Source organism: Cryptotermes secundus, unplaced genomic scaffold (genome assembly GCF_002891405.2).
Source record: "Cryptotermes secundus unplaced genomic scaffold, Csec_1.0 scaffold685, whole genome shotgun sequence".
Taxonomy (NCBI): domain Eukaryota; kingdom Metazoa; phylum Arthropoda; class Insecta; order Blattodea; family Kalotermitidae; genus Cryptotermes; species Cryptotermes secundus.
The window spans coordinates 885991-900316 of NW_019734365.1; the positions used below are offsets into that span (position 1 = coordinate 885991).

Here is a 14326-nt window from a genome sequence, read left to right on the forward strand (position 1 = left end):
TCTTACAGGGAAATAGTCTGCATACTCAGTCTTTAACCTTTTAATATGGTTACATAATTCTAAAGTGTTTAGTTGTATACCTGTTTTATTTCACAAAATAGACTTAAAAAAGTTTTTATACGAATACAATGAACTTCAACTGACAGCACAAGAATTAAAATAAATTTGATAGCTTCATGTTATTTGGAGGAGGTTGGGTGTCTATGCTCTTTAATGTGGACTTCCAAAGGTCTACCTTTTTGCATTAAGCAGAACAGACACATTCTGATGCAAAGTCTACTCGAAAAATCAAAATTAGTCCAACATGTATATGAAGAGGGCCACCAAACATGTTGGAAAGAAGCTAATGTTTTAGAGCTTTAACCTAACAACACTTACAGGAAACACCCCCAAAATAAAAATGAATGAATGCTCTGGTAACTCATCCATTCAACCCTTGGACATCTTCCACATTTGGGCTCCCATCATTAAAGAGGAAGTCAGCATGTTACAACTCTGTCCAATTTAAGATTATATTGGAATACTCCAATATTTATGGTGTTATTACACAGATATTTTTATTCACCTAAGGAATACTGGTATTGGTTTATCTACTATTAGGTTCTTACTGATACGCATAAAATTTGTATCTTTTTGAATTTTAAACCTCTGCACTTATTGAGTTTATATTCATAGTATCTCTTCACCTTGTCAGAGATTTAAAGGCTGATGGACTACATCCTAATTTGATACGTTATAATACCTACAGCTGCCCTTTATAAAACATGATTCAATGGTTGCAGTTTCAATTCTAAGCTAGACTCTGGTTTTATGGACTATGGCCAGAACATTACACATGGCCATAGGTGCAAGGTCTCATGTATGTGGTTGAGTATGTCTTTTTAATTTAACACTATGAGTCTGGCAATGGTACTAGTACATACAATGTTGTTTATCTTCTAATTTACAAAAATTATCTCATAAGGACTAACTGTGCTAGAAGAATGAATCTTTCACTGTCTGACAGCTCAGAGCTTCTAGTTATATTTCCTTTTATTAGAGGCCTCTACCTTATAGTACTCCAATGCTGCACTGTCTCTCAGATAGCTTGGTAGCTCTTGCATTTCAATTTGCTGTCCATGAGAGTCTGTTATAATACTGTGTATGATATTTACATAACTCCTTTCATACACATCAGAGATCAACACATTATGACCCTAAATACACTGCATAGTGTGAATGTCTCATGCAGAAAAGAACTGGTATTCTGTAGACTTCTTAGCAGAGCCCAAGCAAAATGGCTAGACCTGGACAAAGTAAGAGTTCACAAACCATGTACAAGTAAAGCAAAAATTATATAACTTAAATTAATGACAAATCCAAAAGTTACAGAAATACTGTAATTTACATATAAGACACATTACTTATTTACTCATGGAGCTGAGCCCTTCTGGAGGAGCCGCCAATTCTGCAGCTACTCAAGAATTTCCCAGCATTTTATGGAACCTGAAGGTTCATTACCATATTCACAAGAGCTCTCCACTGGTCCCTATCCTGAGCCAGATCTATCCAATCCATACCATCCCATCCTCTCTCTCCAAAAGCCATTCTAATATTGTCCACCCACCTATGCCTTGGTCTTCCCAGTGGTCTCTTTCCTTCTGGCTTTCCAATATCCTATACGCATTCCCCTTCTCCACCATTTGTGCTACATGACCTGCCCACCTCATCCACCTTGACTTGATCATTCTAATTATACTTGGAGAAGAGTACAAGTTATGAAGCTCCTCATTACGCAGTTTTCTCCAACCTCCTGTCACTTCATCTCTCTTCAGTCCAAATATTCTCCTTAACACCTTGTTCTCAAACACTCTCAGTCTATGTACCTCCCTTAATGTCAGAGACCAAGTTTCACACCCATACAGAACCACAGGCAAAATTATAGTTCTGTATATTCTAATTTTTATGTTTTTGGACAACAGACGAGAAGACAAAAGGTTCTGGACTGAATGGTAATAAGACACATTACAGTACACAAAATTTAATACTACTTTTTACATAATTACAGTGTAATTTACTTATTTACAAAAATAATTTACTACATTAAGATACATTCCAAGTGCAATAGTTCTAACTTTCAAATGTGTACAGAGTTATATATAAATGTCATGCTAAAGCATATAAAAGTTTGAAGGTGATTATACCAAAAAGAGTACAGTGATTACTTGCAACTAGGAGAAGAGACATGACCAAAGGCTTCTCTTTTCGATGAGTTACAGATCACACAATTACCCTGGAAAATGAAAGCCATTATTCATATTTCAATGCGTAATATTTATTCATAATTCACAACACAGAATCAACTACAAAAAATATAGAAAGGACCTTAGACAAGGTAATTTTAAATTGCATTGTTTCTTGATTTATTTAATAATGCTTTGCAAGCACTATAAACTGTACATAACTTGAAGGGATTCTGACGATGGTGTATAATGTACTTCTTTTTGCTTATTTTGGACTTCACCCATCGTCCGGTATCTAAAAGACAAAAAAACCACGACGTTTCGGAGACTGGATCTGTCTCCATCTTCAGGTGTCTTTTATATACCGGACGATGGGTGAAGTCCAAAATAAGCCAAAAGATGTACAAAACTGTTGAATTGGAAAGAATGTGGAAGTGACTGTGACCCATTTTAAGGCACCATCCCAACATTTGCCTAATTTTTAATTAGATACATTTTTTATTCATTGCAGGGAGTGACCAGTGAAGGTATATCAAGAATTCTGATATATGATGGTATCATGAAGCATGGAACCATTATTCCTAACATCTGTTCTCTGGTCTTAGTACAATTCAGTACCAAAGCCTTTACTGCAGTGTTTTCACTACAGCAGGCATTCAAGCCCAGCATACATCACATGAACCTTGAACTATGAATATCAAAATATTAAACTGCATTGCATTTCCTGGATCAAAATTAGTCAAAATGACTGTAGGATGCGAAATATGTCATATAAATACAAAAAAGTATGTTCTGTACAATTTTCATACAAAACCCAAGAAAACACAGTGGTTACACATGAGGCTATTAAAAATATACATCCACATATATACTTCAATACTGTCAACTTATGCAATTTACACAACCTTTAAATGGATGAGTCACTTTTTAGACAATAAGTATTCATCAACAAAGTAGAATGAGTGTGTCTTTAAGTATCGTTGTAATGCTAATTTTTGTGTTTTTCCATTCATAAGACTCTTGAGATCAGGTGACAGATTATTGAAAATTTTGATTCTGGAATAATATGTGCTTCTCTGAAAGCATGAGAGGTTAGCGGTTGGTTTATGAGGACAGTGCTTGTGTCTTGTGTTAACACTATGTACATCTGCATTGGTCTGAAAACGTTCTTTATTTGTAATGAAGTTTATTAATGAAAATATACATTCACATGGAAGAGTTAAGATCTCTAGTCTCTTAAACAGATCTCTGCAAGAATTACAGGATTTGACACCCATCATGAGTCTAACAATTTTCTCTTGCAATGTAAATACCTTTATACTGTCAGATGAATTACCCCAGAAGATCATTCCATACTTCACTATAGAGTGAAAGCAAGTAAAACAGTAAAATTATTTGAGAGAGTGAGTGTTCCTGATATGGAACATAGATCTAATTGCATAGTATGCTCCACTTAGCTTTGGAACCAATGGATCGATATGGTTTTTCTAGTTTAAATGATTATCAATTTGTAAGCCACAGAATTTTGTATTTACTGCCTCTTCTATATATATTTATCATTATATCCAATGTTTAGCGGAAATTGTGGTGAACTTTTTGTTACAAATTTTATTACATTTGTTTTATCTAATGCAGAAAACCATTTAATCATTTGAGAGAGAACTTTATTTGATAGTATAGAGAAATCATCTGATTTTTTACTAGAAATTATGGTGCTAGTGTCATCAGCAAATATTATGGGTACCGATGAGGTGTTTAGTGTAGGAAGGAGGTCATTTATATACATAAGGAAAAGCAAAGGCCCTAAAATTGACTACTGTGGAACTTCATGCTTTATTGTTCCCCAGTCCGAGTACATATTTTTGGTTAAATCCGACGATTTTATTTCAATCTTGTGTTTTCTGTTAGGTAGAATCTGAATCAACTTGCTGTTGCACCTTAAATGCCAAAAAATTGTAATTCAGTTAACAGTAGTTTGTGATTTACATTCAAAAGCTTCTACCAAATCATAGAATATTTCACCTACACACATTTTTTTATTAACAGGCTTTAATACACTGTCTTTTAGCTTAGATGCTGCATTTTCTGTGGATATTCCTTTCGTGAGGCCAAACTGTTCTGGTACAAGTATATCATTACTCTGCAAAAAAATGGCTTACCCTATTCTGTATAACTTTCTCAAGTATTTTAGAGAAAGTAGTTAATAGTGAAACTGGCCTGTAGTTTGACATACTAGTTTTGTCATTATATGTTTCTGCCTAACTAGCCATCATCAGGTGTACAGGTTGTTGTGCGGAAGAACTCTGCTGCTGACTGTAATGCTGTTTTTTTTTCTTATGTAGTTGCCTCTGATTCTAGGTTATGTGGGTTAACCAGCTGTTTTATTTGAGTCTCCTTGAACAATCGCTATGCAAGAGTTTGCCTTATCTGTAATATGTGAAGTGTTATGTTAGGGCTTAATTTTAAGGTACATATGTAGTATGTATATTCAGTACACCTGATGATGGCCAGTTAGACCAAAACATGTAGTGGTGACAATGATGAGAAAATGAGAAGAGACTATTAACCGATGCTGCACATTTTTATTATTGTTGTTGTTGTTGTTATCATCATCATCATCATTGGCCCTACAACCATTAGTGCCTTGGCCTGCTCTAAAAACTTTCTCCAGCCATCCCACTCTTGTGAATTTGCTTTCCAAATCCTCCTCCACACCATCCATCCATCTCATTCTTGGTCTACCTTTCTCCCTTTTCCCTTCCAGTTTTAAAATTATTAATATTTTTATAATTTCTTCATTTTCTCTCCTTATAACACATTAATTATATCAACACCATTAAATAAACTATATAATTCCTTATTGTAACATCCTCGTCAGAACCAACCAATTTATACTGCTCCACAGATTCTCCTTAAAATCTTTCTCTCAAAACCTTCAAGAAGTGTGTCATGTGCCTTGCTCAGAACCTAGCTCTCAGATCCATACAGCACTGTTGGAAGTATAATAGTTTTATACAGCTGACATTTAGTTTTCCTCTTTAGTAATTGAGATTTCATTGGTTTCAACATTCCATAATAACATCTATTTCCTATTATAATTCTGCATTTGCACATAGACGGCAAAAAAGGTGATGTAATTTAACACTATGTATATCTTTCGTAAGGAGTGTACTTGTTTTTTACGGTTATTTTCATTTAAATAGTATACGTTTATGTTTCTGTAAATTATAAACTCAGATTTTGGATTGTATAGATATTTTAAAGTTGCATACTTCTTTGGCATATGGTATAATCAAAGTGACTTCTAAACCATGTAGCTAGGTAAAGGTAAAGCTATCCCTGTAACAGGCCATGAAGGTCCACAGGGTTGTGAGACATCAAGGGTCCCACATTATATAGACAATCAGCTCACAGATAGCAGTGATGTCAGCTTTACATGCCTGCCACCCTTTACCCCCCAGGAAAATTCCTGGTACTCATTTCTGTTAGAGGCTGAGTAAACCCCATGGCTATAGTGCAAGTACCTAGAAATAAATTAACTGACCATGCTGTGCAATTTTATCATCATACTAGTTTTCAATGTAATAGGTAATGTGATCAAATAATTTCTGGACTGTGCTTTTCTTCTGTCATACTGACACCCTCTATTTGATGCTGTCAGATCTGAAGTAGTTCTCATGCAACTTGATGTAGAAAGTCTAGTGATTATGCCATTATTGGAAGCATTTGCAGAAGTCATGTATTTTGAACAACGTTAAATCTTTTCTCTTAAATGCCAACTTGAGTTTAGGAAATATAGAAAGGCCACACAGGGATGTGTAGGTCTCTCTGAAGTATTTTATGGAAGGACTGACTACAATTCTGCTCTCATTCATCAATTAACGGACAAAGCACAAGTTTGCTGCAATCCATTACGTGCTCAGTTGTGTAAAAATGCTTCGGTATGATCCAAACTGAGTTCCCCACATCACCAGCAAAGTCATGGATAGTGACACATCTGTTTTCATCAACAAGTTCCTGATTCATGCCTTATTTTGACGTTTTGCTCTTGGATGAAGTCTTATGTGCTCAGCATTATCATCATATGTAACTCAATTTTAGAGTTCTGGAAAAGCAATAAAGTACTGGAATTCTGTTCATACTCCCTCTGTGAAAGCAAGTCTTTTCATCTGTATGTTTCTGTATCAGTTTTACATGCTTGCATCTCACTTATGTTCTATTTAAATTGTAAATAAGAGCCTTAACACAAAATTATACATAAAAGACAATATTTAATTATTTCTTATTCACTATGAATAAGAAATAATTAAACACTGTCTTAACACAAACTTATAGAGGGCAAAACACCCATCAGTTTATAGGGTGTTACTTCTGAACAATGCAAGCTACAATTTTTACTCACAAAATTCTACATTATCTCCATCTAAATGAAGGATGACCACATTGTGGCCAGTCTGGAAACTGATCACAGCAAATACTGTCTGCTTAGCTTGCTATAATGTGGAGGCAATTCCTTCCTATTTTTGGACCAGACTGGCAAAAGTTTGTACTATTACACAATTACTACACAATTAGAGCACTTATCATATTACTAGAAATCACTGAAGTGCATTTCTTATTTCGGCTGATAGCGTGAAGCACTTCCACAATCTCTAAACTGTGAGTATTATACTTATTACAAACAAAAGAATATGTCATACTTACAACATCAATATCTAAAGTAGGGAGACATTCTTCATGGAATGAATGTTTACAGTAAAACAGAACAACATTGCTGGCATGGCTTAGATCTATGGAAGAAAGAGAAGAGTGAGGAATTAATCTCTTATCATTCTACATTTTTCAGTGTAATCCATAATTTTATATTTATAAATACAATTACCAGTATGTAACTCTTACCATTTCTGTATTATGTAAACATACTACCGACTTTCTGAAGAATGTGTAAAATGTTCTGCTTAATAATCTCATTATTCTGAGGATTAATTCAATATAGATGCAAAGCAAGTTTATAAATTAATGAGAATTTCAAAAGTGAAATAACTGAAAACAGAATTATACTTTTTATTCTACTTTCCTTACTTTACAGGGAAAGATGTGTCTCACATTATTACTTCTGTCTATCTTACCTTACTAACATTTAAAGCAAGTGACTTACTACACACATCAGGCCACTGGAGGCTATTCCACCTTTGTATTTTTTATTTAACATCAATAATAACACAATGGTGTCCACATGAACTTCTGAAGTGACACTGGCACCATTTAATATGTCACAAAATGCAACCTGGTAACAGATCTTATAACACCTGGTAAGATCACTTTCACTGAAGAGTGTAAAACAATATGGGGGACAATATAAATTTTATATTAAGCTTCCAGCTTGATGCAGGACTCCTGGAACTACACAAGTGGCAGTTTGAACAAACATGGATCATAAACACGCATACTGATTATGTGTTACATATATTTTTCCTAAGTTCAAAATTACAACGTGTCAATGGCATGAAACTTAAATGTTACACCTGTCAAATTTAACATAGGCAAATTTTATATTAGTTGAAATGACGCACTGAACTGTATAATTACTGTAGATTAATGTAAAATTCTTGCCAATATCATCAGAAGGACTTCTACAATTCAAGTAAAATAAGAATTGTAAGTTCTTTCTAAAACTTCTTGTTACATACATGATCCTAGCTCACAAATGCAGTAACAGGTGATTTTACTGATTTCATGTGACACAGAAAACATATGAATCAGAGATAACTGGAAACAAAAACATGATGCAATTATGTAAAGAACAAGTACTGTACACACATTCCACTGCAACAGTAAAAATGAAATTACTTTATAACAGAAATAGAAAATTTACATACCTTTTACAATTATCTTCCTATGACATGCTCCACAAATTTGTTCATCTGCAATAGCAAAAAAATATTATCTATATCAGGCATGGAAAACCTTGCCCAATAAAGAATTAAAAGCACTTTAGTGTACATAGGAGCTCTAAATGTTCAAGATAATGATTTAAAATGTGCATGCACATGTGTGTGTATATATGTATATAAATATGTGTATGTTCTATTACATTCTATTTAACTATCGACACACCTTTTTATTTTGCCTAAAAATTAATTGAGATTTAAAAATAAAGTAATTCAAATTATCAGAACACTTCCACATAGGAACAGTGAAACTCTTGTCCAGGAAATAAATCATTTAAAATTCTATTATCTTCATGGTCCATCTTTAAAACTGCTCAAAGGCTTCTGCTGAAATTTCATACTTGGAATTTACACTGAAACCTGTCAGGAGAATTCAATTTTGGTTCATACTGAGCTAATATAACCCCTACTTTACATGAAGCTCAAACAAAACTACTGCATTTCCTAAAAGATTTCTCACTGTAGCCCCCCCCCCCATTCCAAATATATATAGCATATTATATAAAGTGTAATATATCCCATTAGGCTCTGAAAGTTTTATCAAATGTTGCTGGTTCCATAATCTCATGTACAACATGTCCTTTTAACTTATTTGCAACATGTTTCAACCAATACGGTCTTCATCAGGTGTTTAAAATTGAGGAAACTGCTGTGTTTCTGTTATTGTGGCTTCAGTTATTAATTTTTAATGTATGATCCTCTCTACGCACATGAGTATTCCAAGTGACGGGTTGTTCTTCCTGTTGTGCTGTGCTTTTTTGTCTTTTTTGCGGTGGAACCAGTAACATCTGATACTATGTGATATGCAGCAGGATGCTACAATATAATATTATTGAAAGTTTTATTTGAAACATTTGTCAATATGGTGAATATTTAATGAAATACATGATGAGAATTTCTGACTCTCATACACTGATATAGAGAGTGTAAATAAACATGTTACAATGCTCTGTGGTAGATAGATAGGTCCAATCTGATCATATTTTGTTAATACACCAATGTCCAGAAATGCTTCCTTTTAGCACTAAGGGCCACAAAAATTTCTGACAGAAGGAAAGAGACCATAGGAAAGGCCAAGGCGTACGTGGGTGGACAATATTAGAATGGATCTTAGAGAGACAGGATGGTATGGTATGGATGGGATAAATTGGCTAAGGACAGGGACCAGTGGAGGGCTCTTGTGAACATGGTAATGAACTTTTGGGTTCCATAAAATGCTGGGAAATTTTTGAGTAGCTGCAGAATTGGTGGCTCCTCCAGAAGGGCTCAGCTCCATGAGTAAGTATGCATAGGCTCTAGGGGATGTTAACATTTTACATTATAAAAGTTGCTTGAAATGGTGGCCACCAAATTCATTGCATGTTCTGCACTGCCTGGCTACGTTATGCTGAATGCTTTGAAAGATTCCCCGCATTTCCCGAATGGTTCCAGCTGCTACTGCAATTCTTGCCACAAGATCATGTTGTGTTTCCAATGGATTCTTGTACACCAGGCTACGCATGTACCCCCAGAGAAAGAAATCCAGTGGAGTCAAGTCAAAGGAGTGAGGGGGCCAGGTTATTGCGCCTCCATGTCCAATCCATATGTTGCCAAAAGTTTCATCTAAATACTCACGGACAACATTTGTGCAGTGTGCTGGGGCGCCATCATGCTGGAACCATATTTCACAATGGACTTCCAAAGGCACTACTTCAAGCAGCTCCGGTAAGGTCTCTTGGAGAAATGTTAGGTAAATGTCACCAGTAAGCCACAGAGGTAAGAGGTAAGGGCGTCCTTCACATTTCAGACACCCATAGCATGTAAACAAAGCGTTTCTGGACATGGTTGTATTAACAAAATATGATCAGATTGAAACAATCTACCTACCACAAAGCGTTGTAACAGATATTTATTTACAGCTTGTATATTATGTTATTTACTTTGCAACAATGAGCTTGTATCTTAACTAATTGAAAATTCGAGGCCAATGCAATATACAGTCACAAATGCATTTGAAAAATATCTGTACCCTACACTGAAGTATTCCTTTCCATTTGTTCTGTTCACTACAATAATATAATCTTCTGACAACCAGCTATCAGACTTGGGAATTCTCATTGTGACATGACTAACCTACCATCTATAGCAATGCCCCTCTGTTGCATGGAGACCAATTTTTCATGGAGATTGAAGTAATCAGACACCAGAATCTTTTTGCAGCCTTCCTGCACAGATACCTATAATAAAATTTACATAACACAGTATGTTAGAAATTTTACTGAAAGGATATAAATTATATAACTTCATTACTGAAAATTGATCAAAATAAGTGGGTGAGTGAGGGAATGCTGTATTATCCTTTGGTATGTGACTAACTTTCAATTCCCCTGACACCATGGCAGTTAATTTCCTTCTTACTTAAAAAATATAATATTCAACTTCTTATAAAATATTCAAATACATCTCTATGTATGCTGGCCATAAAAGAAACAAACTTAAAATACCTGTAAGTTGTAATCTTGCATCATCTTGACTAGAGAGTTCTGTAAGCCTGGTATTTTTAGGCCACTTTCAATTCTCTTAACCAAAATTCGAGGATCAACATAGGTTCCAATCTTCTGCAGTAAGAATGTTATAAAATCTGTGAAAAAACATACCAGTCAGTCACTGAAACTGATTCTTAAGAGTTATTTGATGATGCTGTTATAATTATGCATTTTGTACAGGACTGAATTACATGGGAAGGTGATCATGAATGGTGAGTACATCAGATTTTTGAAGAGAGTTATAACATATTTCATGGCATATCTAGCATTCACCCATACAGACTCTGGAAAAGCAGACTCTAGCTGAGATTCAGATTGCATATATCATGAATACAGAATTACTGCACTATCTGTACACTAACACATCTGTTAAATTTAACAATACTGTTTCAGTTGCAGAGATTATATAGCGTTCAATAAGATGAAAAATGATCATGAAAGTTAAATAAGTAAGGATCTGAAACAAGGTAATGTCTAGTTTAAAGGTAATACCCCAGCATTTGCCCAGAATTCACAAGAGCTATGCAAAACCAGTTAAATAAGTAAGGATCTGAAACAAGGTAATGTCTAGTTTAAAGGTAATACCCCAGCATTTGCCCAGAATTCACAAGAGCTATGCAAAACCAGTTAAATAAGTAAGGATCTGAAACAAGGTAATGTCTAGTTTAAAGGTAATACCCCAGCATTTGCCCAGAATTCAAAAGAGCTATGCAAAACCTTAATCAGGATAGTCAATAGGTGGAGCCAAGATTTAAGTATGATAATTCTTAAATATAAGCCTCCAGGATTAACACTGTACCAATCTGTTTGATGAATACATATATTATACAATTATATCTGTCTGTTGAATATACAACAAGATTCTACATCTCCTGGACGTTTTATTCACCATTTTCATAATCTTTTGGGTTCTTGCGCATGAGCTGCTCATGTCTCTTCTTGACAGTGTCATATATCAGGTAGGCAACCACAAATGGTGGTAGAACTTGAAAAATGTTGGAACAAATGCAAAACAAAATACTAGGGAGACTTTACTTTATAGCACCAGCAAATGCTCATTGTTCAAATGGCCAGAGTTGGTGNGTTCTTGCGCATGAGCTGCTCGTGTCTCTTCTTGAAAGTGTCATATATCAGGTAGGAAACCACAAATGGTGGTAGAACTTGAAAAATGTTGGAACAAATGCAGAACAAAATACTAGGGAGACTTTACTTATAGCACCAGCAAATGCTCATTGTTCAAATGGCCAGAGTTGGTGCTGAATGAAGCCTTGGATTTTGGCCAATTCAACAAAGTGTTTTCCCATTGCATTGCTACCTGCTTTAGCACCTCCTAACCTTATCCTCCAACCAAATATGTGACTGTACCACCCAGGAATAACAGCCCACCGATCCGTTAATACCACGGATGATCTGTTATATACAAAGTATATAATATCACAATATGCCATAATTCATTTAACATGCATTTGGCATGGCTTGCATCACCAACAAATTATTACAAACAGCCAAATCTCCACTTCTCATTTGTCACATACATGTTTTCAGTCCTCATAAATAATTCCATGTGTTAAGTGACCAGACATGGTGTATGAATTGGTAATCAGATTTACTGGACTCCTGAAACTTGTAATTACAGTTAATTATAACAATTTCACTGATCTACACACTTTACAGTTCACTATGACATGCACTAAGTCTTCTGCATCTTCACCATATGCTGCCTGGTAACAGCACCCAATGCCACAGATTTCTCAGCTTCTGTGTTCAATGGCTCCTGTCCTCACTGGCTGGCTCCTACCTCACAACTCAACAGTTCTTGCCTGGTTAGTCTTCTAAGGGCTATTCCTCATGCCCTAACAGTTCAGAGACTGCACTTCCTAACCACTGACTCCAGACTGTACTGCTCTGCCAATTGCCTCCTAGCCAGAGATCAGGACCTCCTTTCTCAGCCTGCTAACCACTGACTACTCGACTACTGAAAGCTCAAATTAGAGCTTATTATATAGCCTTGGGAACACTCCACAGAAAACACCACCTACCGAAGTTCCTCTATTGATGAGTGCATAACTGCTGCTGCGGTCACGTGATGGTCACAGACCACAGTGAAGCAATAAATGCTCACTCAATAGTACCACTGTGTGTGTATTGTGTCATAACCTATCAATGGATATTTCTTCACTGATTAATTATCCCAGATTTCGGCAGACATCCCACAATATTACCTTTATCATATACGTGTATATGCGTTGCACAATTGTGGCAGCACATGCGCAGGTTTAGTAAGACCCAATAAGAACAGCACTGCACTTTTTAAACATATATCCCATCACTGCCTAGATTAAATCTAGCTCCCAGCACCACAGTAGTAAGCGATTTAAATATGGTCCATATATTTTAATCTTTAAAAGATATTAACTGTAAACAAAAAAGAAGCTAAGTGTTACCATGTGACTATATCTTAATACTGTCAAATTATGAAAAAAGTGAGAAATAAAATTATTTCTTTAAATCATGCATTATGTTCAGAATAAATTACTTACCAGGTTTGTTGAGAGAATATTGTATCAGATCTTCCCAAAGTTCCATGTCATCATGTTCCTTGCAGAAGGCAATGGCCTGTTCAATGTCACTAAGTTCCTGGGTTATCAAAACCAACGCTTCCTTTGTATTCCCAATACGACCTGCACACACATAGTTTTCACCAACATTTGACACAACGTTTCACACATATATGTTCAATACTGCTTTAGTATCAAAATTGTTAGAACTACTAAGTCAAGGAAGCATGCATGATAAACAAGTGCATAACAAATGCTGTCTCAAGAGAAGAGACAAATTAGGAGACATAGGTATACATGCAGATGGCAAGGTAACATTAAGTTAAGTGGATCTAAGACAAAGAGGTCATGAAGTCTTAATTTGGATAGGGTCTAAAGGTGCACTTCGTGAAAATCTAAGAATAGAGTTCCATAACAGTGAATTCTCTGAACAACTGAGAAACTACCAGCTACTCTCAGAAAACAGTGTACTATGGGATTTACATGTTACTAACCTAAAAGATACACCATCTCAGGATAGAAACATCGCTGCTGACAGATATCCAGTGCTTGCTGGATGGGGTACTGGTCAGAGCGACGAAGGAAGGGCAGCAGTTTGTCTCTGGAAAAATCAGCATAAAGCTGAACTAAGAGTCCATGGTATTTTCGTCCTGATTCCCGAACATCTCTTTTGTCCAGTGCATCTAGATACTGTCAAACAGTCAAGTGAGTATGGTAATCAATTTTAAATGCTGTAGCAGATTATACATACAAATAAGATGCAGTGGTGTGGATTGGATTCATCTGGCTCAGGCGGGGGTCTTGTGAACACATTAATAAATCTTCAGTTTCCAAAACATACTGGAAATGTTTTGAGTGGATCAGCGACTGTTATCTTTTCACGAAGGACTTGGCTCCATGAGTCAGTCAGTCAGTTAGTTAGTAGATTATACTTATTATCCAACTCAAAACTTACATAAGATATGTACATATAACCACAATGCTCAATTTTATTATATATGTAACACACTAGTCAATGACTAGTACTGTGAAACAGTGGTAGCAATTTTTCAGCACTGGCATGCTGAGTT

At 35.5% G+C, this 14326-nt stretch overlaps 1 protein-coding gene across 2 annotated transcripts in view; it reads right to left on the bottom strand.

The window, feature by feature from the left end:
• Positions 1-2012: 2012 nt before the first annotated feature.
• Positions 2013-14326, bottom strand: part of LOC111868905 (vacuolar protein sorting-associated protein 41 homolog) — a 31466-nt gene continuing 19152 nt past the window's right edge. The window contains exons 11-17 of one of the 2 annotated variants that reach the window (XM_023859995.2): positions 13751-13946; positions 13239-13379; positions 10657-10793; positions 10290-10389; positions 8102-8146; positions 6927-7012; positions 2013-2272 (exon numbers count right to left, since the gene is read on the bottom strand). In XM_023859995.2, coding sequence (XP_023715763.1) covers positions 2201-2272; positions 6927-7012; positions 8102-8146; positions 10290-10389; positions 10657-10793; positions 13239-13379; positions 13751-13946 — 777 coding nt within the window. In that variant the 3' untranslated portion in view covers positions 2013-2200. Of the gene's footprint in view, positions 2273-5657; positions 6328-6926; positions 7013-8101; positions 8147-10289; positions 10390-10656; positions 10794-13238; positions 13380-13750; positions 13947-14326 lie in introns of those variants that run through there. The other variant, XM_023859996.2, reaches the window with a different exon arrangement.